General features: G+C 56.8%; 1 protein-coding gene across 2 annotated transcripts; it reads right to left on the reverse strand.

Annotated features, from left to right (window-relative positions):
* Positions 1–10,178: 10,178 nt before the first annotated feature.
* NCLN (nicalin) lies at positions 10,179–24,130 on the reverse strand. 2 transcript variants are annotated; one of them, XM_061150719.1, is made up of 15 exons: positions 23,855–24,130; positions 18,372–18,562; positions 18,136–18,280; positions 17,207–17,301; positions 16,305–16,385; positions 15,911–16,014; positions 15,013–15,101; positions 14,788–14,927; positions 14,381–14,559; positions 13,304–13,391; positions 13,167–13,205; positions 12,918–13,078; positions 11,983–12,036; positions 11,811–11,889; positions 10,179–11,716 (listed from the first exon to the last, which is right to left on the reverse strand). In XM_061150719.1, exons 1-15 carry the CDS (start codon positions 24,036–24,038, stop codon positions 11,660–11,662), a joined length of 1,686 nt encoding a protein of 561 aa, XP_061006702.1. In that variant the 5' UTR covers positions 24,039–24,130; the 3' UTR covers positions 10,179–11,659. The 2 variants fall into 2 exon arrangements, with proteins under 2 accessions (XP_061006702.1, XP_061006701.1); XM_061150718.1 differs by having other exon boundaries at positions 12,918–13,081.
* Between the last annotated feature and the right edge of the window lie 976 nt (positions 24,131–25,106).

A 25,106-nucleotide genomic window follows, 5' to 3' on the forward strand; every position in this document is an offset into this window, starting at 1 on the left:
GTTCGTAACCCCTGCCTTCTGGGTGGGTGACGGCAAATCTTTAGGCAGGACCGACCGGGCTTCAAGGTGGCTCAAGGTCTTCCCACTGTTAACACCAGGAAAAACACAAAAAGTAGCACACCGTTCTACAGGGCGCTCACTTGGCTTTTACAGGACTGTGCATGGAATGTTTAAGCAGACAGAATAATAACATTAATAATAATAAAAATAACAGCAACAAGAAAGAGCATTTTGATAATACTATGCTCAGCACTTTTAAGTTTGTAACTTATAGAGTAGAAAGAGCGATCATTGTGTTATATCCTCAGCAACACTTTTGGTCACACTTGCCACGCGCACATACTGTTCAAAATATTTAGAAAGAAATGGATGCATTTGGGCCAAGTGCTCTATGGGCGTCACGCCACTCCTGCTAAAACTCTCCATCAAAACCACAAGGAGGTTATCATCACTGGCCATCATCATAAAGCCTACAAATAATAAATGCTAGAGAGGGTGTGGAAAGAAGGGACCCCTCCTACACTGTTGGTGGGAATGTAAATTGGAGCAGTCACTATGGAGAACAGTATGGAGGTTCCTCAAGAAGCTGAAAATAGATCTATCATATGATCCAGCAATCCCATTCTTGGGCATATATTTGGAGAAAACTTGAATTTGAAAAGATACATGCATTCCAAAGATACATAGCAGCATTATTTACAATAGCCAAGAAATGGAAGCAACCTAAATGTCCATCAACAGATGAATGGATAAAGAAGATGTGGTATGTTTGTCTGTCTGTACACACACACACACACACACACACACACACACACACCAGAATACTACTCAGCCATAAAAAAGAATGAAATAATGCCATTTGCAGCAACATGGATGGATCTAGAGATTATCATACTAAGTGAAGTAAGTCAGGCAGAGAAAAACAAATATTACATGATATCACTTATATGTGGAATCGAAACAAAATGAGGCAAATGAACTTATTTACAAAACAAATAGACTCACAGATGTAGGAAACAAATTTACGGTTACCAAAAGGGAAGGGGAGTATAAGTTAGGAGTTTGGGATTAGTAGATACAATAAATTATATTATCTATATTAGTAGATATATTATATAGTATATTATTTATATTAGTAGATATATATCTATATTATATCTATATAGATATATATTATATTTATATATATAATTAGTAGATATATAAAATAGATAACAAGAACCTACTCTATAGTACAGGGAACTATGTATATTCAGTATTTTGTAACAATTTATAATGGAAAAGAATGTGAAAAAGAATACATACATACACAGATGTACACAGCCACTTTGCAGTACACCTGAACCTAACACAGCTTGTAAATCAACAATTCAATTTAAAAAATATCCAAAGATGTCTCCAAATTAAAGCCTGAGTCTTTCCTGCAGCACCTCCCTGCCCTCTCTTCCACCTTCTCTCTCCCTTGCTCAGTCTGCTCCAGACACACGCACCACTTCACTGTTCCTCCAACACATGAGGTGTGGTGCTGCCTCAGGGCCTTTGCACAACTGTGCCTGGAAAGCCCTTCCCCCAAGTGGTACACGGTCCGCTCCTTCAATCTCCCATCACTTTCTGCGTCTACCTGATCTAAAATCGTTTAGCCACCATGACTTCTTTTCTCAGACTTCCTTTTTCTTCCATAGCATTTATACTCATGATAATTTAATTAATTTGATTCTAATATGTTCAGTTCAGTTCAGTTCAGTCACTCACTTGTGTATGACTCTTTGCGACCCCGTGGACTGCAGCATGCCAGGCTTCCCTGTCCATCACCAACTCCTGGAGCTTACTCAAACTCATGTACATCAAGTCAGTGATGCCATCCAACCATCTCATCCTCTGTCATCCCCTTCTCCTCCTGCCTTCAATCTTTCCCAGCATTAGGGTCTTTTCAAATGAGTCAGTTCTTCACATCATTATATATCTATTTGCTTACTGATAAGTCACTTTGTTCTCTTTCCAACACCAGGCTCTGTGCTAAGTGGTTAACTCAATCCACAGCACAATGCCTGGGATGAGTAAAGACAAACAAACCAGATACTTCACTATCACTAGCCATGCTGCAAGGCATGCGGGCTCTTAGTTTCCCAACCAGGGATAGCCCTCTGCCGAGTCTTAACTATTGGACCACCAGGGAAGCCCCTAAACCAGATACTTTAGACTGTGTTCAATGCAATGGAGGAAACAGAAATGGAGAGATGGCTTTAGGAGGCAAATTCAAGGAAGGCTTAGAGAGGATGGACTTTAAGCTAAGAATGAAAAGGCAGATGCAAAGGCCCTGAGGCAGGGTTGGAGGAACTGGGGTCAGAGGTTGTAAGATAAAAAGCACCACACAGCCACTGGGGGTCAGTCTACTGACCTTATTTTAAATTTATTTCCTTTGTTTTTTGTGTTTTTTCTTAATACAGAAGGCGTCTTTTCTTTTTTTTTTTACAATTTATTTTTTGGTCACGTAGCATGTGGGGTCTTAGTCCCCTGATCAGGGATCAAACTCATGCCCCTGCAGTGGAAGCATGGAGTCTTAACCATTGGACCATCAGCGAAGTCCCTATTTCTTTTTTTTTATTTTGAAACAAAAACAGGATCAGTCATAGTGCTGTGATGAGCCAAAGGAAAAATCAGTAATTCTGATTCTATTTAAAATGTTGACCTTTTTGTTCATCATGGATTTTTTTTCAGCATTATTTTTAGTTTTTGAAAACTATTGTATTAAAATATTCTTTATTTTCTCTATCCTTAAAGTTTGCTCCTCAGGAGAGGTCACCCTCATAGCAAGCATAAGGATGGGTACTGTTGCTATACCCACTTTACAGAGGGGGAAACTGAGGCCCAGAGAGGTCGAGTCACTTGGGCAAGGTCACACACTGAGACTGCTAGGATATGAACCCACTTGCTTCCCACAATCCCACAGGTTCTTCCCCACGCTTTAGACAGCCAAGCTCGTTTCCTTATTTGCCAAGTTAGGACTAAAGAGGGTGAAGCCCCTGGCATGGATTCAGTGATGCTAATAGGTGAGGCTCAGCATAAAACCAGGAGCACCTTTAGCATTCAATAAATGGCTGTTACCCTGCCTGATACCAGCAGCCAGCCCAAGACAAGATTGAGGGAGGAGCAGAGCCTGGGTGAGGGGTCCAGCGTCCTCCTAGAACACCCCACCCCTTGGCCCTGCACAGCCCCTGGTTCTCGGTTCAGCCCCAGGCTGAGCTGGTGGAGCTGGGCTGGAGACAGGCTCTGTCTCCATGGAGACAGGATGCTGAAGCCCTGTGGCCCTCTGATGTGCTGGGAGAGTCATTTGAAAGAATAAAAATAAAACCCCACCAGCTCTCTTGTGAGTCAAAGAGGCACTTTCCTCAACCTCTTTCTCCCACGGTGGACAAGGGGTAGGGAAGAGCCCCATCTAAGTTGAGTCTGACCTCCACGACCTAAAATTCAGCAAATGTGTGTGTGATCAGTTGTGTCCAACTCTTAGTGATCTGCATGGACTGTAGCCCACCAGGTTCCTCTGTCCATGGAATTCTCCAGGCAATACTAGTAGAGTGGGTCGCCATTTCCTTCTTCAAGGGAATCTTCCTGATCCAGGGGTCAAACCCTCATCTATTGCATCTCTGCACACTGGCAGGCAAATTCTTTACCACTAGCATCCCACCTCCTGAGCAGTCTTCACCCCTGGCGTTTATTCCCTGACACACATCAGCCATATCAGGGAACAGGTCACGGCAGAGAAAACCAAAACTGTGTGCCTGAGGGCACCTGGAATGCTTGAGGCTGACTTTGATTTTATTATCAGCAGAGGAAAGCTGGTCACATTGGCTCCTTGGTAGGAGGTCCTTGGTCTGGGCTGTTACTTAAAAGACAGTGAGGGTGGGAACAGAGCCTGATGGGGAATCTGGGGCTGAGATACTTCCCAGCTGGTTGACTGGTTCTCAGGATCTGTTGTCAAAAATCTGCCCCAGGACCTTTGCATAGTCCCCCAGAGTAGAGTTTCTCAAAATAATTACACAGACTTAATTTATCTTAAAGGAAAACTCTCTACAGTTGGGATCAGGTCATTCTCTGTGCGGGTGGGGGTGGGGGTGAGCAGCTTCCCTGCCCCACCCTCTGGGTGTGAAGAGCACCCCCCAGTTGTGACAGTTGTCCCTAGATGTGGCCCAGGGTCAAGGTGAGAACTGCTGATGTGAACAGGTAAGGTGCTTACCTTGGCTTATCTTGGCAGAGGGGCCAGACTGGGAGCAGGGGGGCAATGTCCAGGTTGCACCGCCCCTCAGATGTGCAGACCACCTGGGCAGGCATTCTGTTGAAAACACAGAACCGCCGCCCCCAACCCCATAGGTCTGATGAGGTGCATGAGATTCTATTTCAAACCAGTCTCGAAGTGAGGGGCAGCAAAGGTGTGAGGAGACGTCCACTGTGTCCCCGTCTTGACGTCTACAGGCAAGATTCTCATTTCATAGGGTGTGGGTCCATTTCACAGGGCGTGGGTGTGACAAGGACTGAGCCCATGAAGGGAAACATCCTTTCTGGGTCCTGGTCTTGCCGCCCTTGGTTTGGGGGTGCATCCGGTGGTGGTGGGAGGGTCAGCCAGTGGGACTGGGAGCCCATCCTGGAGCACCAGTGCTGGGGGTCTCTGCACTGCCAGCCCAAGTGTCTTTCTGGGTGAAGGTCAGCCATGCCCCGTCCCCTTGGACCCTGTGTCCTTCGGCCTGTCCCTCCAGTGCCCCCAAGATCCTCATTGTCCAAGCTGTGTGCACCTCCTCTGGCACATCCCCAGAGATTGAAATGTCCCCATCTGACAGGGCTTAGGGGCTCAGGTGTGTCCCCCAGAAATACTGTACCGCAGTCCCCACCAGCCCCAGATGCCTCCCGCCTTCACACACCCAAGGACACAAGGCACCCAGGGCTGTCCAGGGCTTGGCGCCCCCAGCCCCACTGCCCTCCCTCTGCTGGGAGAGAACTGCCCATCCACCTTCCTGCAGGGACCCCAGATCCTCCCTGACCCTCGCCATTTGACTTCAGGGATGGGAAAAGGTTTTTCATTGAGCCAACCCCTCGCTGCCCCCCTCTCTCAGCAAACCGCACTCCCTGGACACAGCCAGGGGGAGGGGAATCTGAAATACAACTCCGTCACCCCCTGAGCAAACCTCTCCCCCGTGGGGAGGTGGGGGAAGGAAAGGAGGGGCTGGAAATAGGAGTAGGCACCCAGCCATGCACCCCTCAGGGGTCACGGTCCCTTCCCCCATCCCTCCTCTGCTGTGGCCCCGCCCCTCTGGCCCTCGGGGCTGCTTCTTGTGGGAATCTGAGCCTGGGAACAAGAGGGCCTGGGTGTTGAACTAGGGAGTTTGTCAGAGGATCTTCCCCCTCCCCAAGTTAGAATGAGAAAGAGATGAATAAATACTCTTTTCTGAATGAGCTAGCCTCACTGTGTTTCTGTAACTCACCATCAAAACATGAGGGCATGAGGGTCTATACTGCAGGATTCCATTTCTGTGAAATGTCCAGAACAGGCAGAATCCACAGAGACATACGTGGGTTTGTGGTTACCAGGGGCTGGGATAGAGGCTGGGGGTGACTGCTCCTGAGGGCAGGGTTTCCTTTCGGGAGTGGGACAGGACGGTCTGGAATTAGAGCTGATAGATACACAGCTCTGTGAATGGACTAAAACCCACTGAACTATACACATTGAAATCGCAAATGTTATGGTGTGTGAGTGTATCTCAGTAAGACTTAAAAAAATAAAAATAAAAAAAGTGGGAGACTTCCCTGGTGGTCCAGGGGTTAAGATTCTGCACTCCCATTGTGGGGGCACGAGTTCAATCCCCAGCTGGGGGACTAGGATCCCACATGCTGCAGGACTGGCCAAATAAAAAATTTTTTTTTAAAAAAGTGACTGCCAGTGGCCTCCTGTTACCAAGGGACCTTAAGGCAAGATACTTCTCCTGCCCAGATACCCTTTTGTCCTCTGCGAACTGGACACAGAAGCAGGTATGTGATCCTGACCTGTGCCTTTAGGAGAGGGATGGAAGGAGGGTCCCCGCTGGACACCAGGTCCCCGAGGTGTGGTTTCAAGCAGGAACTGTCCATGGTCTCTGACTCTGGGACTAAAGGATGGACCCACAACTTGCTCATTAATCACAAAGGGGGAACAGTGACTCTCTTGTGAGACACCCAGCAGACACATTGCCCTGAGCTCAGCAATGACATCCCCACTTCATTCCTGGTTCCTGTACCAGCGCCCCCTGGACCCCCACTCCTCTTCTCCCTTAAATTTTTTCTGGACCTTCTGTAGGTCAAACACTGATTAAAATTATCAATAACTCTCAGAACTGAGGCTGAAATGTCAAAAGAAGCCAAGGATGTGTGTGTGTGTATGTGTTAGTCACTCAGTCGTGTCCAATTCTTTGCAGCCCCATGGACTATAGCCCACCAGGCTTCTCTATCCATGGAACTCTCCAGGCAAGACTACTGGAGTGGGTAGCCATTCCATTCTCCAGGGGATCTTCCCGAACCAGGGATCGAACCCGGGTCTCCCACATTGCAGTCAGACTCTTTACCGTCTGAGCCACTCGGGAAGCCCCTGAACTGAGGCTGAAATGTCCAAAGAAGCCCAGGACGTGTGTCCCCTGCAAAAGGACTGCACCACCAGTCTGCTCTGGTAGCTGCCAGATGTGTCCCATGGTGAGAAAGGGGAGAAAACAGAGGGCAGACTTTGAGGGGCTATGGACTTTTCCCAGAAAGAGCCGGAACAGTAAGCACTTGAGGGTTTGTGGCCCCTGCAGTGAGAAAACAGCTGAGTGTGATTCATAGCCGGATGGGTCTGGTTGTGGCCATGTGCCAATAAAGCTTTATTTACAAAGACGGGCAGTGGGCCAGACACAGTCAAGGACCACAGTTCTCTGGTATCTGGTTAAACACACTCCCTCCCGAGAGGCACCTATGAAGGCTTGGGATGGTATAAACATCAGCAGGGTGCCAGTAGATAAGCCATGGTACCTTCTGAGTACAGAATACTACACAGTGGAGAAAAGGAGTGTGGAGTGTAAGTGAGAGATACCAAAGCAAGAGTTAATGCAAGAGAAGGACAGTACAATGATGTGTAGGCCACACACAAGCGAAGCTGAATATTGTGTACATATCCATAAACAAGATGCTTTCTCCTTGTAAGGAGAGCTATGACAAATCTAGACAGTGTATTAAAAAGCAGAGGCATCACTTTGCCAACAAAGGTCCGTCTAGTCAAAGCTATGGTTTTTCTAGTAGTCATGTACAGGTGTGAGAGCTGGACCATAAAGAAGGCTGAATGCTGACGCTTTCGAACTGTGGTGCTGGAGAAGACTCTTGAGAGTCCTTTGGACTGCAAGGAGATCAAACCAGCCAATCCAAAAGGAAATCAACCCTGAATATTCACTGGAAGGACTGATGCTAAAGCCAAAGCTCCAATAGTTTAGCCACCTGATATGAAGGGCCAACTCATTGGAAAAGACCCTGATACTGGGAAAGATTAAAGGCAGAAGGAGAAGGGGCCAACAGAGGATGAGATGGTTAGATAGCATCATTGATTCAACTCAATGGACATGAATTTGAGCAAACTCTGGGAGATAGTGGAGGACAGAGGAGGCTGGTGTGCTGCAGTCCATGGGGTCGCAGAGTCGGACATGACTGAGCGACTAAACAACATAACCATAAACAGACATATAGATGTTTTTAAGAGTGAGAAAGTTACAGACAGTGGGAGATGCCTCTGTGCACAAAGAGGAGAGATCAAGGTGGTTTCACCAGATGCTCTTCCTGTTTTATAGCCTTAAAACACAGACCCAGGGAAGAGATCAATGCCACTGGGGTCCCAGTAGGAGATGGCACCTTTGCCCAGATCGTTTGCTGCTGCCCAGGGTTGATGGGGACCTGGGGTCATGCTCACTGGTGCTGAGGGAACCCACAGAACAGGGTCATCTTCACAACTGTCCCCTGGGGGCCAGTGGCCTTGCTGCAGCCACCCTCTCCTCTGCCCTTCCCTCCCCACAGCTTCCCATCACACCGACAGCAGGAAGCAAATGCCCACCAATTCCCCAGGGGCCTCTTGTGCCCCACCTCCTTCCTCTCTCCCCCTCCATCACTGCCCCACCCACACAGGCCCCTTCCTCACTGCTCCTGCAACTCACAAGGCCTGGTCCTGCCCCAGGGCCTTCGCATGGGCTGTGCAGATTGCTTGGTCCACCATCCTGGATTTCCATATGGCTTAGTCCCTCCTGTCACCCTGATTTCACTCAAAAGCCCCCTCATGTACACCGGGAGGGGGGGCGGTTATTTCTACTCCAGTGGACCACAGGCCCCAGGGTCTCTGCTGGGCAGCTGTGTCTGTATGCCCAGCAGGGCACCTGGCACGTGGTGGGGAAACACTGGCTGACTCCACAGTTGGATGAGGCTGATCTGCAGTGGCGGGACCAGAGGGTACCTGGGGACAAGGCCACAGGGTGGGGTCGCGGATGGAAGCCAGGAGGAGTGCTGAGGGCTCTGCATACACCACACCTTCCATGTGGCAATGGTTCCGTGCGTGTTACATGTGCGCACATGTGTGCACCTCTCACCACCTAACGTGCCTACGGAAATACTGCTTTTCACACGAGGATCTCATTTCCAGAATGTGACTTGGTGCACACCCATGTACACATGCCACATACCCAGGGCGGACGTGATGGGGAGACACCAGCACATACATAACGGCAGCTGTGTCTGCCTGTCGGTGTTGTGGTTTTCATGTTTTTGGTTATAATGGGAACAGTTTCGTGGAAAAGGAAGAGGAAGTTAACAGCCTGTGTTGAAATAGGGGGAGGGGTTGGCTTTTCCCCTGAACCGTGGGGAGTTTCACCCGAGTCTGAGCTGGGGCCAGAGCCACCTTCCAGCCTCGGGGTAGTGGTGTGGGGGACATGAGGGTCTGAGAAGGGGCAGCAGTGACACTGACCCTGCAGATGGGAGTCACTATGCAGACTTGAGCAGCCCTGTGGTCAGGCCCACACATGGTCCAGAAACAGCCTTCAAGCCCCTCCTCTGGGTCCAGGGAACCCAGCCCCCTTCTCCCCTCATGTGTCCCCCACCTGGACAAGCATAGCCCCCTGACCTGCTGGGGGTACCCGCTCCCAGTCTGCCTTCCCCAAAGCTGCCACCAGAGGGCGCCCGTGAGCACTGGAGTCCAACCCCTCCTCTGCCCACAGTTCCCCCAAGGCTCCCCACTTCCCTGGGGTCAAGGATCTCACAGCCCTCTTTCTTGGCTGAAGCTGTGGAGTTCAAACCACACCCCCTGTACTGCCTACCTCCCCCAGGCTTCCTCTCCCCGCTGCACACGTCTCTGTACTCTGTTTTCTGCTCCCCAAAACCAAAGCCCCCGATGCAGGGACCCTGACACAAAGGCACTGAGAACGGTGTGGACAGGCAGAAGCCAACAGGGACAGGCCCCAGATCAGGGGTCCCCCCAGTGGAGCCCAGGAAGCAGGCGATCCCCTCGGGAGCTCCCAGGCCCAGAGCAGGGAGCCCGATGCTGGAACCCCAGTGTGGAGCTGCACCAGGCACCCCGATGACTGGCCAAGGCCTCCCCAAAGCCTGGGCTGGGGCTGCAGATGGCCAGTGGGCTTGACCTTCATACAGCCATCACCCTTCCTCCTACATCGGGCTGAATGGTGTCCTTCCAAATTCAGAACCATACAGAACTTCAGAACGTGTCCTTATGTGGAAACAGGGCATCTGCAGTTGGAGCGAGTTGGCATGCAGGCTGGAGCAGGATGCGCCCTAAACCCAAAGACCGGACGCGTGCTTATGAGACGTCAGAAGAGACGGCCACACGACCCTGAGGCCAGGAGCCGGGAGATACACGGGACCCTGGCCCTCACTGCCTCCAGGGCTGGCAGATAATGGATCCCAGCTGTATTGTGGTACGCCCCCCCCCCCCCCCTCCATGATCTATCAGCTCTGAGCTGGCTGTCACCTTCATGTTGTCATGGGGAAGGTGGTGGTCCCAGCTAGGGGCAGGAAGGACGCTGACTCTGCTCTTTATACAGGCAAGAGGCTCCTCCCCAACCCCCCAAGAAATGCATACGACCTTCAGGGGGTCTGTCCAGACCCTAAGGCCCCAGCCCCGACAGGACACGCGACGCTGTGGTTTGTTATGGCTTTATTTTTCATCGTCTGGCCGCATCCCACAAGCAGCCTGAGCTCCACCTAGTCAGTGGCCCTGACCATGCCCCCGAGAAAGGACACTCACTCGGCATCCCCAGCCAGTCCCTGGCTCACACACTCACACCCGGGGAAGGGTGGGCCACCAGCCCCGCATCACCCTAGAAGGAGCCGCGCATTGGGTAAACAGTCTGGGGCAGACAAGCCACTGGACGGGGAGGGGCAAGGAACCTGCAGCCCCCATGCCTGCCTCTCCCAGGCCTGCCAGATAGCCACCTGTTCCCTCCAGTGGGTGGTAGGGGGCTTCGTGAGGGAGCCATCCCCCGGCCCCTAAGAACTGGAAGGCTGGCAAGCTTTCCCTGGTGGCCAGTAGGCCCCTGAAGTCCCTCCTCCTGGACCCTGAGTCCCCAGCACTCGACAAGTCACTGATTATATTGCTAATGAATGGGTACACCTGGGTCTCCCTGAGGTCACTCCCAGCCCTGCTCGCCTCCCCCACCTCACCCCTTCCCAGGGGCTCAGGCCTGGACCTGCCCCCTCCAGGTCCCAGGAAGAGCTCCCCTGTGGTCACGTCCCCTCCGGGGATATAGGGGCACACGCTCCCCCTGAATGCGACCTCCTTCTTGCAGATGAGGAAACCGAGCCCCTGGGACAGGAGCAGAGGGGCTGCCTCCGCCCCCAGGGCTCCGCAGAACAGGCTGAGCAGGAGCCCCAAGGACTAGGAGAGGTGGGCGGGGCCAGGTGGGCGGGACTCCCGGGCAGGGGGCGGGGCAGAGGAACCCAGAGGCGGGGAGAGAGAGCCGACAGGGAGGGTGCCGGGTGTCCAGGGCGCCAGCTGCCCAGGGGCTTCAGGGAATCTGGAGTCCGGCCCCTGAGCTGGCTCCCCTCAGCCGGGCTGGGGGGTGTGGAGGCGGAGCACAAGGCTGGGAGGGAGGGGCCGAATCCAGAGACCCAGAGGCCCTGCGGTGCACTCTCCAGACAGGGTAGAAGGGAGAGCCCGGGTTACTGGAGCATGGGGCGGGGTGGCGGGGTCGGGGGGCAGTCGGGGAATGCGGAGGGCAGCCTCGAGGTCAGAACAGAGCCAGCGTGGTGGAGGGCTGGGGGTTTGCGGGGTGGCCTGGCCTGACTTCCTTGGCCTGCGACTGCCAGGTCCAGGGTCAGCATCTTAGGCAGGGATGATGCCCAAGGCCACACTGGACTCGTTTCCTCTTTCTTGACCATGGCTTACACCCCAGGGCCATGGGGCCAACTCCAGGGTGGGGGGCTCATCCACACATTTGTCCCCGAGTCTGTGACCTGGCCCCAGGCCTCCACCAATGCTCCTCCAGGGGAGCGCAAAGGACAAAAAAGAGAAAGAAGCCCCCAAGTCCTCAAGAGCAACACAGAAAAGCTCTGTAATTCAGGGTTTCGGCCACCAAGGGGGAGGCCCTGCCCTCCAGGTGAGGCGGGGATGGCAGCCTGGTCACTGCGTCTTGGCCTTCAGCAGTCTCTGAACAGTTTTGTACAAGAGGTCGAAGTGCTGGGGGTGGTGGGAGGACTCCAATGAGACCGGGGGGAAAAGGGCCACCCGTTGGGCTCCCACAAGGACCCGCCTCCCGCTGCCCCTTGCTTACCTGGACTGCCGTGTAGGCCATCCCGAGGTAGGCACCAATGCAGACGGCCAGGAGCAGGTCGAAGATGGCTGGCTTGACCCTGGGGAGGGGAGGGGGTGGTGGAGGCAGTCAGCCGGCTGCTCCCAGCTGTTCTGAGGACCCAGGCCCCTGGGCGGTGACTCAGGGTGCTCACCTGTAGGCGTTCATCACCTGTTTCAGCTGGTCGTAGAAGACAAACTCGGGGTCCCTGGCAAGAGAGCACTTGCTCAGCGGGCTCACCCTGACATCAGAGCCACCCGAAGTCCCACTAGCCCAGGAACACAGCAGCGGGGAGGACCCTGGGTATGTGTCTGCAGGGGGTTGCCACTATCTGTCCTAAGGAAGGACGTCCTTTATTCTGAACTAACACCTCTTCTATGGCTTTCTGGTGTGGTGACTGTGGAAATTCTCTGGTCTGGTTTCTATAGAGGGAGAATGATCACAGCTGAGGACTCGGAAGCCCCAGCTCCACAGCTGTGGGTCCACTGTGACCCTCAGTTTCTTCTTCTGTTCAAGAGCTCTGTCTCCCTGGAGTGGCACAAATTGGGAGGAAGATGGAGAACCAGTGAGTGGCACTGAGCTGTCTGTGGAGGAGGAGGGGTGTCTCCTGCCTGAGGGTCCCCCAGACACCCTTCCTCAGCCCTCATTCAGCCCAACCAGGGAACTTGGGAGCATCAAACAGAAAGAAGACAAAATCCAGGAGGCCTGCAGAGGGCAGGAGCATTCTGAGGGCAGAAGGGGGCCTGGGGTAGGAGTCGCCTAAGGCCCAGGGCACAGGTGGATCACAGAGGGTGGGCAGGGGTACAGGGCTGCCAGATAAAACACAGGGCTTCAGTTCTGTGAGGACTGAAGATAAAGACGACACGGGCTCTCAGTGGAAGTGTGTCCCAGACACCACGTGAGAGGTATTATGCTGGGATAGTTTGTCATTCACCTGGAGCTCAGATTTAATAGGGCACCCGCACTGTTCACTCATCCTGTGACATTTCACCCTGAGTTTCCATTTGCTCCATCGGGTTCCAGGGTGTGGCAGGGAGACCCTGGAAGGGCCCTCTGCCAGCTGGTGGCAGGGGCTGCGCCTGGTCTCACCGCTTGTCGGCCTTGACGTGGTGCGGCTTGACCTCCTTCAGGTAGCGACTGAGGTAGTGCTCCAGCGTGCTGAGGAATGTGCCGTCCTTGTCCACTAGCTGGGCGGCCCGTGGCTGGGTGGTCAGCCAGTCCATCACCGAGTCCAGCTGTTCCTGCTGGATCTGCTGCGGGGACGCGGCGGTGGTCACAGGACCCCCACACACTCCCACCACGCCCCCGAGCCCACCCACCCGCCAGCCAGGCCATTACCATCTGCTCCGTGAAGACCGGCATGTCCGGGGGCGTTCCCTGCAGAGAGGCAGGCCAGGGCTGAATTCAGACCCGCTGGCGGCTGGGGGGCAGGGGGTGGCAGGGAGGGGGTGGCTTGCGGGTGGCCAGGGGCTCACCTTCTCTGTCAGGTTGTAGATGACACGGGTCAGGGCCTCAGCGATGAGCCTCGTGTTTCGGGTAAGGGTTTTCGAGTCAACCCGAGACCTTCGAGGACAGATTTTATTTATTTACTTATTTTTACTTTATTTATTTATTTTAATTAGAGGTTAATTTCTTTACAATATCGTGGTGGTTTCTGCCATACATTGACATGAATCAGCCACGGCTGTACATGAGTACCCCCCCATCCTAAACTCCTCTCCCACCTCCCTTAGAGGGCAGATTTTAAAAACATACATATTTGGAAGTGGCATCAATCACCCAAAACCAAGAATGATCACATATGTGTCTGATGATGAAAAGACAGAAAAAACAACAGCCTTCCCAGAGGATGGTCCCCCACCCCACCCCTAGGGCTCCTCTCTGGGTCAGGCCCACCCCCCACAGGGCTGCCCCGGGTGCCCAGCTGAGTCCTGAGGATGCCTGTGGGCCTCAGTGACCAGACGGCTCTGGGCCTGTGTGCTCCTCCAGAACCTGGGGGTATAGGGTTGGGGGCCAGAACATCGGCCTGCCTCCGCCGGCTGCTGAGGGCAGAGCTGAGGTAACGCCCTGTGGAGGGGCTACGGTGTCCCCCACACCCATGGCCGCCCAAACTCCAGAATGGGACCCGAGCTGGCAGCAGGGTGTCTGCAGACGTGACTGGTTAATATGCGGTCACAGTGGAGCAGGAGGTCCCGAAGTCCATGGCTCTGTCCTAAGGAGGGGAGCCTGGACACAGGCACGGGGAGGGGACCCATGACGACGGAGACAAGGACGGCATCACAGCCACAAGTCCAGGGTCAGCGAGGGCTGAGGCCACACAGGACCAGAGGAGGGGAGCGTCGGAGGCGACACATCCCAACCCGAGTGGGTGTGGGGTGCAGGTTGCCGGGGAGGCAGGGTGAGGTGACGGCTACTGGCTCCCCCAGCACTCCGCCCAATCAATTCTTCCCTCTCTTCTCCTGGCTCATGCCCCTCGGTTCTGGCGCCACCTCCTCCAGGAAGCCTGACGGGCCCTGACTGGCTCAATCTGATGGGGGTGGGGGGGCTCTCACCTCACGTCCATGATGCTGCTGCGCTGGCCATCACGGTGGCTCTCCAGGTGGGACAGGGTGAAGGCGGGCAGCCGGCGGATGGCGAAGCGCTCGTGCTCCCAGGCCAGGATATCCTCAGCCAGGTTGATCTTCTTGTGCACCATGGAGAAACGCACCTCGGGGAACTGGTGGGCGGCCACCTGCAAGGGGAGCTATCAAGCTCTGCCTGGTGCCCATGTGCCATGCCCTGGCTTCACCGGCCTCTGTACAGGTGGCCCCTGCCGCCCGATGGATCCCCAGTCCCTCCCTGAACCTCCTGCTTCTGGAACCTGGGGAGAAGCCCACCTGCACCCCAGAAACCCAACTCAGGCCCCAGGGTTCACACGAGCAGCTCCCATGTCCCCACTCAGCCTTCATGGGGCACCTACCGTCTCGAGCTCCCGCAGGAAGGCATGCTGCAGCGTCCCCTCCCTGGGCGGCTTGGACACGTGCAGGTGGAGGCTGTCCCCCCGGCCCACAGTGTCCAGGCAGAGGACGAAGGCCACGTTGTCCTGGAGCAGGCTGGAATCTGCAGACAGTGAGGGCTGGTGGGCGGGGAGGTGTGGGGGAGTACCGGGGCCCCAGACCCCACCCCGGCCGCGGTGGCTGCTCACCTGTGTGGTCCAGGTTGTCTTCCAGCCAGCGCTTGGTGCCCTGGTAGTTAAACTTCCCTCCTCCGGAAGCAAAGAACAGGAGGTTGTACCTGGCAGGGAGGAGTGGGGCCACAGAGTTGACAGGTGGGAGTCCAGGCTCCTGACAAGGAGGGGGTGGTCTCCCCCCTAAGTACCAAATCCCACCCTGTCCTGGCACTGCTGACATCGGGCATCCTGAGCACTGTGGGTGCTGGGCACATCCCTGGCCCCCACAAGTGAGTGCCAGGAGCCGCCCAGTCCTGACAACCACAGACATCCCAACATCACCCAGTGTCTCCAGGGTGAGAAGGGAGGCTCCAGAGACCTCTTTGAGCTCTGAACCAGGAGAGACTGGGTAGACCAACCAGGAAACAGGAAGTGATGGGAACTCAGCACCACCTCCCTGAGCAGGAGTGAAGCCAGGGGGGTGGTGAAAGACCATGTAACGGGGCCCCCACCCCAGCTGCACCTACCTCACCACAACCAGGGCAGTCCTTATAAAAGAAACACAGCAAGTGCGGCCCTGCCAACACCTTGATCTCAACGCCTGCCCCCCACCCCCCCGCCCCCCCAAGGAACATGAGCACAGTGCTTCTCAAGCCATCTGCGTGAGAGCAGGTGTGTGGCCTGGAGTGTGAAGTTTGGGGAGACCCGCTGGCTACCAGGGCTCTGCTCTCCTGGGGCACCGTGCTGTGTGGACAAGTGCCCCCGCGAGAGACCTTTGCAGGGGTTTCTGTTTCTTGCATCTGGAAGCAGCCCAGCCCCTGGTGGGATTCCTGGGGAAGGGGTAGGTGGGTGGGCCTGGAGGGGCGGGGCCTGACTGAACTGACTCTGAGATCCCTGGTCGGGCCCGCCCCCGGCCCCGGGCCCTGTCACTCACGCTGCATGGGTGCGCTTGTAGGTGTACAGCCTGGAGAAGAGACGGGCGAGCTCCAGCAGCACCGAGATACCACTCCCGTTGGAGTCCGCGCCGTGCGACAGCCACTGCAGGCAGGAAGAAAGGGCATGCTCAGCCCACTCCCGCGCAGCACCACCCACCTCCACCCGGCCTGGGGCCCACTCTGAACCCCACCCCCACAATCTTACCTTCGGTCCTCCTTTCCAGTTCAGCTGGGATCGCCTCCTCTCCCGCGCTAGACCCCAGCTCTGCCCAAACCCGACCGATGCCCCCTTGGCATGGCCCAACCCCCGCACGCGTGGGAAGCTCCCCCAACCCTGCTACCCTGAAGCCTGAAGCTAGAGCCCCCAGCTGGGCAGGGAGGACGTGGACATACCGGGGCCACCCCGAAGGCATCATAGTGGGCCACGATGACGATGGTAGGCAGGTCCTCTCCACCCAGCCCAGTCAGCCGCCCCTGTAGAGACATGGGTGTGAAGGGCCTGCCCATAGGAAGCAACAGCCACCCTCACCTCGGGGGGCAGGGTTCTAAGCTCTGCCAGCTACAGCATGGGCACCAGTGGACCAGTGGACATGGTCACTTTCCAGTAAAACTTTATTTACAGAAACAGGCGGGCCAGACTCTGCTGGGGGCCAAGGTGCCAGCTCTGCTTTTCCGCCCAGAAACCAGGCCTACCCTTCAAGGGCTGAGCTCTGCTGATGGAGACCCCGCCCATAGGGACAGCACAGGAACAGCCCAGGAGTCAGCGTCCTCTTGTGTAAACCGGCCCTCCGTCAAATCCAACAAGGAGCAGTTGGGAAGACAGCCTGTCCAGAGCACTGCCTGAGGGCATCAGGCGCTGAGGCCCTGCAGCCTTTACTCTCTGGATGGAGGGCTGCCCTGCAAGGAGACAGCGGAGGCCTCCTCATGCAGGAAGTGGGAACAAAATTGCTCAGAGCTTTTTTTTCTCGGGGGAGCAGTGATAAAACCCCACATTTGCCCATGGAGAGAATGGAAGTGGGGGAGGACTTGGGAGCTTGCTCTGGCCTGGACGCCTCCTGATGGGAGATGGGTGTCTGGATTTTTCTGCACTCTGCTTTAACTGCTGCCCCAGCTCTCCTCTCTCCCAGCTCAGCGAATGTTCCATGAAGGGAAGGGGGTGGCCACTCCTGGAGGCAGGGGTCGGGGAAGCAGGAGGAGCTGGAGGAGCCCCACCTCCCCAGAGGTGGCGACTTGATCCCCTCGCCCAAGAAGAGGCCCCTCCAGTGGGGACAGGCAGTTAGGTGCCAGGCACTTACCTCCACGCTGGTGATGAGCCAGTCGCTCACGGCCTTGCTCTGGACCCCGCTGGTGACCATCTGGAAGCCGTTGGCGGTGGCAGTGTGGAGCAGCACTGGATACAGGGCCAGGGAGGGTCAGCCTGAGCCCCGTGACTGCCTTGCAGTAGCTGGGGCCGGGGCGGGGGGTGGGGGGGGGCGTCCCAGACCAGGACCTGGGTCCTCGTTACCCCAGACTCTAAGCATTCAGTCTGAGCAAAAGCGGGACTGATCACATGGACAGAACACAACGCGATAACTGGACCTGGGAAAGAATCTGGGCATCCAGGACAAGCACTGGTGAAACAGTCTCCTGGTTCCCATGCGGGAGCCATGTGTGCCCTCGTTCTGCCCCATCAGGGCCCCTTCCTAAATCACAGAGGGGTGCACACTGCCTCTGACCCAACTTTCCAAGGATCACTTGAGCAGGGACGCCAAAACAGGAGTTTCCCATCAGACAGCTCATGACCCTCCAGGCCAGCCCCAAAAGCGGAGACGGTGTGAGAACCCAAAGATTCATAAAAAGGAAAGTTTTCTTATCTCCGGAACTGGGACAGAGTGTGAGCTGACGGTCCACTTCACCTGGCGGCAGGGGCTGCTTAAAACGCCCAGGAGCTCACCCTGCCTCAAACCCTTCTGTTCTTTACACATTTAAACGTTTAAAAACACAACTGTAGAGATTCCCTGGTGGCTCACTGGTAATGCATACACCCGCCAGTGCAAAGGACGAGGGTTCGACCCCTGGTCTGGGAAGATTCCTCCCTGCGGGTGGCGGCTGCCAAGATGCGATCTATGATGACTGGTGCCCCCACGGTTAAGCACGTGTTGGCTTGGGGCGGGGGGGGGGCAGAAACAGCACAGCGCAGCCCATCCGCGCGCCCCCCACCCTGCAGCAACCCCCACCAGCCCACCTTCGGCAGCAGAGGCGGAGCCCTGGGAGGCGGAGGCGGCCTGCGTCTGCTCGTAGATGGACAGCAAGGCATCGTCCTCTACGGCGAAGTACACGGGAACGATGGTCTCCATGGCCAGCATCTCGGGCTCAATCTCCATGAATTGCTGCGCGAGAAGCATGCGTTCGATTTGCGGTGGGGGGGGTGGGGGGGGTTCCGGAGGGAGAGAGGGGACCCCGGGGCGAGGCGGGGCTCACCCGGACGACGTCCTGCGGCACAGCGGCCATGGTCCGCGGTAGGATGATGATCACAGCGCCGGCAGACTGGCGCAGGGCACGCTGGTAGCGCTCGTACGAGAAGTCCAGCAGCCGCACGAGCACGCAGCGCCGGCTCAGCACGTCCGCGTCGATGGTGCGCGCCTCTGTGTTGAGCACCGCGTTCCGCGTGCCTGTGGGGACGCGACCCTGAGTGGGGCGCCGGACCCCAGCCGTCCGCCAGCCACCCCCCGGGGGCTCGCGGGGCCTTCCAAGAACCTTCTCCCTGGGCCAACCTCCCCTCCACACCTACATTCCTAGACCATGGCCCGATCGGCTGTCTGCTCTCGCACTCGCCTCTCCGCACCATACACCGTGCTGCAGTCATCCCCCAGAAAGTGATGTCCCTGTCCGCTCAGCCACCCGGCAATCATGTGCGGGCTGCCCGCTGGGCCGGGCAATGTGTCCCCACCCCACCCCGTGTCCCTGAAGCAGCTCAGGGGGCTGGTGCCCTCAACCCACCCGACAGAGGCAGCCAGGGTCCCCCCAAGCCACCCGCCCCCACCCACAGGCAAGACCGTCAGCAAGAGCACTGGGACTGGAACCCAGTTGGTCTTGCTCCCCCAGTCCTTCACCACTGGGTTCCCCGTGGCTCCAGGACCTGCAGGGCTGACAAGTGTCAGCTGAGCAAACCCAACTCCCAGCCTCCTGCACTGCCCAGATTGTTCGGAGACGCCCTGCACAGTCCCCCCAATATCCACTCCACTCCAGGGTCCAGACACCAGCATGGGGAGCCCCCAACCTAGGGGGCTGCACCTCCTCACCCCCAGGTTCCCAACCCAATGTCCTGGGGAAAACCCAAACCCTGCCCTCTCCAGGCCAACACCACCCCCACCCTGCAACTAGCCTGGGGGTTCCAGGAGCACCGACCTTGTTCACTGCAGTGTGCACCCAGCATCACCTAGCAACTACCAGCCTAGCGCGCTTAGGACATGGAATGAATGAACAAATGCTTGGTCTCCCCAAGGCCCCTCAGGAGGGCAAGCACCAGGATTTGTCCACCTTTTTCCACAGTCAGGGCCACACTGTAGCCTGTGGGCCATCCTGGACGCTGTAGGGTGTAGGGCAGCCTCCCTGGCCCCCACACCCGTGTTGCCAGGACCCCTCTAGATATGGTAATCACAGACAACCTCAGACATGGCCCCGTGTCCCCTGGGAGCAGGGCCACCCAGATTTGTCTCAAGATCCAGAGAATCAGGTAGGAAGTGAGAAGCTGCCTCCTGGCATGGACCCTGCCTTGCTCACAAGCTTATTCCAGGCAACTGACTTCTTCCCACCAGAGTGGAAGGGGCAGGCTGTAACCAGGATTGTGCAGCCAAAGTGAAAGTCGCTCAGTCGTATCTGACTCTGCGACCCCATGGACTGTGGCCCACCAAGCTCCTCTGTCCATGGGATTTCCCAGGCAAGAATACTGGAGTGGGTTGCCATTTTCTCCTCCAGGGCATCTTCCCAAACCAGGGATTGAACCCAGGTCTCCTGCGTCACAGGCAGATCCTTTACTGTCTGAGCCACCAGAGAAGCCCACTGTTCCAAGGCTGGTGGGTCCCCTCACACACGGCACCGCTGCCCTGAGAGCTGGAGGGGCAAGAAGCAGGGCAGACATCTGATGCGGCACGTGGACTCCCGTGGTTGCACAGCCTGGGTGCACGGTCCTCTCGGCCCTCTGTCCTCCCTGGACTGAAAGGAGGCGGGGCTCAGGCAGGCCCCCTCAACTGCCGGGGCCACTAGCACTCAGCAGGATGCTGCCGAAACTCCAGATTCTTCGGTCAGACCTCCCAGATGACAAAGGCACACAGTGCCCAAAATGTCTCACAGGCCCCGGCTGAGCTGGGATGCACAAAGCAAGCACACTAATCCTCCTACACCCCAGCCCCTCACAGCAAGTGTCAAGGCAACAATGCAGACAAACAGGTCTGTTTCCCCACGGGAGCCAGACCGTGCTGCCTGGAGAACGAGGCGGCCGGGCAAGGTGACATGGTGTCCTTGGGGACACACCAGGCCCCCACGAAGCCTCAGGCTCAGACTGGGGGCAGGGTCCACCACCCCACCCCCGCCCCCCCCCACTGCTTTGCAGGAATGCACTGGCCAGCAGGAGAGGGGTTGCTTTCTACAGCTCATCCTGAAGGCCAGTCCGGGGGAGGGGACCGGCAGGACACAGAAGGGATGGTGTCCCAGGTGGAAAGGGCAGGGCCGTCTCAGGGGCAAGGGCCAGTGACCAAGGGAGCCGGGCCGTGCGCCCCAGGCTGGGGCCTCCATGCCTCTCCCCACCCCTCCGGGGCCCCTCTTCTGCTTTAGGGTGACATGGGAGCCCCCGAGGGCCTGGTAGGGGAGGGTGGCAGAGACCTTCAGGAGCCCTTGAAACTCTGAAAGGGTGGGTGGGCCCCTCCCCCATGCCCCACCTGTCCCAGACGCAGCCTCCCAAGGGGCCTGCAGCCTCCCGGGGCTGGCTCAGATGTCACCTCGGGGTGGGGACACACGGGGCCACCTGTAGAGTCTACTGTGGCCTGCTTTCCAGGAGGAGGAGGATGGCCAGAGAGCGGAAGGAGGGGGTGAGAGCAGGGTCAGGCAGACACCAGCCCCCCAAGTGCCCCCTCAGAGGCCAAGCACCCCAAGAGCAGAGACCACCTTGGTTGGCGCGAGGCTGAAGTCTGTGAGGCCTGTTGCCCCTGCGTCACGACAGGCTCGTCACGACAGGCTCTGGACACCTGGACGGGAAGTTGCAGGTCCCCACGATGGGACCAGACCTGAGTGGAGGTCGCAGACTTTGCAATCGAAGGCCAGTCCTCTCTCCCTACAGTAGCACTAGTCTTATGCAGTGCAAAGCCGACTGTAGGCGTGGCAGAGTGCCAATAAAACTTTATTTACAACCAGGGCCAGAGTGCCCGTCCCGGTGCTTGGAGTGGGTGCCCACGTCCCCGCCTACCAGGGCCATTTCTGCAGGGGACCAAGTGGGATGGGCATGAGCGGCCCAGCCCAGGGAGGCCGGAGTCCGTTGTGGGAGGGCGGGGAGGCAGGCCACACCCAGGGCCCAGCTCACCCCAGCTCAAAGAGCACACACCTCTCCTGCCCGGCTGCCGGGCTGCCGGTTTCTCAAGAGGTGCGGAGAGCGGACAGGAAGTTGGGAAACCAGGTTCAAAGCAAGGGCATGCGCGATGCTGGGGACACTGCAATCAGTGATGACCCAGCAGAGCAGCTCTCAAGATTCTCCACCACTGGGAGGGAGCTGGGGTTCCCTGCTCCACTGGACTATCGCACCAGCATCTCCCCAGACAGTGGCGGGCGCCCCGCATCCCTGCCAACGGGGGACACTGCTGGGTGGGACCAGGGTGGGGGTGTAGATGTGTGAGCCGAGACGGGTGGGCGCCCCGCCACGCCCCTCTGCTCATCCCGGAGCCCACTCAATGTCTGGCAAAGATGGGGGCCAGGAAGGAGGGTGTGTAGGGTGAGGGAGTCACGGGGTCAGAAAAAAGAATAGCAAGGAATCAAGGACTGGGGGCAAAGGACTCAGAGAGAGGAGGGGAGGAGGACAGGGAGAAAGTACTGAAGGTTCCGAGGGCCCACGTGGAGGACGAGTGTCAGGAAGTGCCTGTCTGGGCAAGGACAGGGGGCCATATCAGCAAGCAGGCCAGCGCTGAACAGGCAGCAGGAGACATGAGGCATCCACGCAGCCAGATTACAGCTGCCCAAGGGGCCGGAGCAGAGCTGGGTGTGCTAGGAGAGCTCACAGCAAGGCTCCCAGTGTGAGCCAGGACAGGGGAGTGACACGGTGAGGGACGGACCGGCGAGTTGATCTAGAGAGAGCTAGGATCCCGCCAATGGGATGGCGGGATCCTCCAGACCGGGCAGAGCTGCTAATCACACGTGGCTATTCAGAATTATGATGATGAAACACCAAAAGTCATCCCAAAGGGCCACCTGTGACACCACTGGCATAGACCCTCTTCCCAGGGGGATGCCAACAACACATATAAACTGCCCACTCCTTAGGGGCTCCTGGCCTACCACCCCACTGGTGAGGAGGCTGGGGTCTGCAGCCAACACTGTAACTCTGAGTTCTCCCCCTTGGCACTGCTGACAATCTGGCCCAGATAATTTTCTGAGGGAGGCTGTCCCAGGCATGGTGCGGTATGGGGCAGCACCCCTGGCCTGGCCCCACTAAATGCCAGGAGGCTGTCAATCATGACAACCCAAAGTCATCACTCAGGGACCCATGGATTGACAACCGCTGCACTAAACAGAAATGATGTAACTCTGGGGTGAGAAGGGGTCTGAGGGGGATGTCTCCAGACACTGGGGCTCCCTGAGGACCTGGTGGTGGCAAGGGGTCCAGGGGACTCAGGTTGGCCCTGATGTTCCAACAAGAGAGGTCAGTCCAAGAGAACCAGGGCTCAGAGATGAGGGGACTGGGGGACTGGGGAGGAGAAGCCCTCATGGGGTGGACAGGCCTTAGACACCAAGTTGGGGGAGAAACCAGAGGCCAGAAGGTTCTGGAACACCAGCTACATAAAGGCCAGGAAAAGAGAGGGCACTTTCGAAAGACTTTAACAGATGAGGTGGCAGGGCTGGAGAACAGAAGCAAGGCAGGATCCAGGCCTGGAGGCCTGAAATCCTGGGGAGAAGGAGCAGCAGGAGGGCTGAGGGGTGGGTACGCTCCAAAGCAGGGAGCAGTACATGGGGTCCAACGGATTTCAGGAGCCCAAAGGCAGGATAATTTCTGAGGAACCTAATTCATGAGCTGGGACCAGGGAGTAGGGAGGGCCTTGACATAGAGACAGGCTGGGGTGAGCGATCAGAGCTCTGAGCCCTAAAGCAGGGCAGAATGTGAGCACTAGATAAAGCGCACCGGGGTGCTGAAGGGCTGTGCAGGGTTGTCCAACTTAGCCTGGAAGAACGGCGCTGAGAGACTCCACTCCAAATCAAGGAGGCCCAAGGCTGGCGTTCTGTTCCAGCTGGGGAGTGGGGAGAGAGAGGGGACCCAGGAGGTCAGGAGCAGCGACAGTGTGGCCTGAGGCTGGAAGGGAGTTCTGCGTTCTGGAGCAGGTAGCCCTTGTCGGGGACGGGGCCAGAGGGCTGTGGGAGCCAGCGCGGTGGGTCCCCAGGACACTGGACACAGAGAGCTAGGGGCCCAGCAGCGGTTCAGGTATCCAGGCTCGGACTTGCCTGGAGCTCCGGTAAAGGGTCTGGCGGCCCAAGTGAGGTCTGCAAGCTTAACTCCTGCTGGACGTGTGGGAGAGGCAGGTCCTGAGGCCCAGGGAGCAGAGACCGAACCACGGGACGGGGCATCCCGGCCGGCATAGGCCGGGGCCCTAGGGAGGCGGGAGGCTGGGCGGGAGGTTAGGGCCCCAGCCGGGAGGCTGAGCTGAGGGAGACCAAGAGCCCAGAAGAGCCGGGCCCAGGGGGAAGGCCAGGGGCCCGGGTCCACGCACCGTAGGGTTGCCCCTGCAGGTCGTACTGCTGCATGCGGTACACGGTGAACTCGTGCGCCGCATCGGCGGCGGGCAGCGGCGGTGCGACGAGCAGCAGCACCGCGGGCAGGAAGACGATGAAGCCGAGAGGCAGGCACGACGCCTTCAGCATATTCTCCAGCACCTCGCCCGCTTCCTCCAGCATCCTGGCCTGCGGCGGGGCCGCGCGGGGCGGCGGCGGGGTCGGGACGGCGGTGGCGGTGGCTCCCGCGGACTCACCTCGGCATGGGTAGGCGCCGGGGTCCTGCGGGCGCCGCGCGGGGCAGCCCGCGCCCGCCCCGGGGTCCTGCCGGCACCGCCGAGGGCCGCCCGTCCGCCGCGCTGCCTACTGGGAGTTGTAGTCTTCCCGGCTCTCGGAGCCACATGGGAGTTGTGGGCCCATTCTGTTACTCCCTAATAAAGCTGTGGTGGACTGTCAGCTAAAGTTCCGCTTAAACTCCAAGTGAGAAAATACGGAGACTTTAAAACAAACTATTAGCAGTGTAACTTACTGAAACCCTGTTTTTGCCGTGGGAGAAAGGCGAGGGACGAGAGGAAAAGAGGTTGTACAGGAGGTGACCTTGCGACCCGGAAGAAAGTTAGAAATAAGGAAGAGAGGGGCGGACCTGTTGCGCTAGGACTCCTGGGAATTGTAGTCTCGAGCAAGCACAAGGGATCATGGGAGCTGAAGTCTTCCTGGCAGATGTCTGGGGAAAAAACACTTAAAACTCCCAAAGAATATAGATGTTAAATTGCCTGAGGGCAAAGACTTGTGTTTGCTTTGTGCACTGATGTATTCCTCGGAATTTGACCCAAGGCCTGGCACACAACGGGTGGGTTATATAATTTTTGGATAAATGAATGAAAGAAGAATCAAAAAATCATGACAGGTTCCTAAAAGGGAATGTCGCAGTGGATTATGGGACTTGTAGTCTGCAACATGGCGTTGTGCTGGGGTTGATGGTATAATTATTTATACTTAGGCTTAATTATATTGGGGGCATACTCATAGTAAAAAAGTTACTCGTTGATAATCAGAAATTCAAATTCTACTGAGTGTCTTAAATTAGTATTTTCTAATCTGCCCACCCTAAGAACCCAATTGTCCCTGGGTCAGAGGCCTCAAGGGTGATCAGTAACTCATACCCTCTGTATGGATGAGAAGGCTGAGGCCACAGGGTGCAGAACACAATGGCCCTAGCCCCTAGGCTCTGGTACTGTTGCCTAAGGAGTT

This window comes from Dama dama, chromosome 9 (genome assembly GCF_033118175.1).
Source record: "Dama dama isolate Ldn47 chromosome 9, ASM3311817v1, whole genome shotgun sequence".
NCBI classification, from domain to species: Eukaryota; Metazoa; Chordata; class Mammalia; order Artiodactyla; family Cervidae; genus Dama; species Dama dama.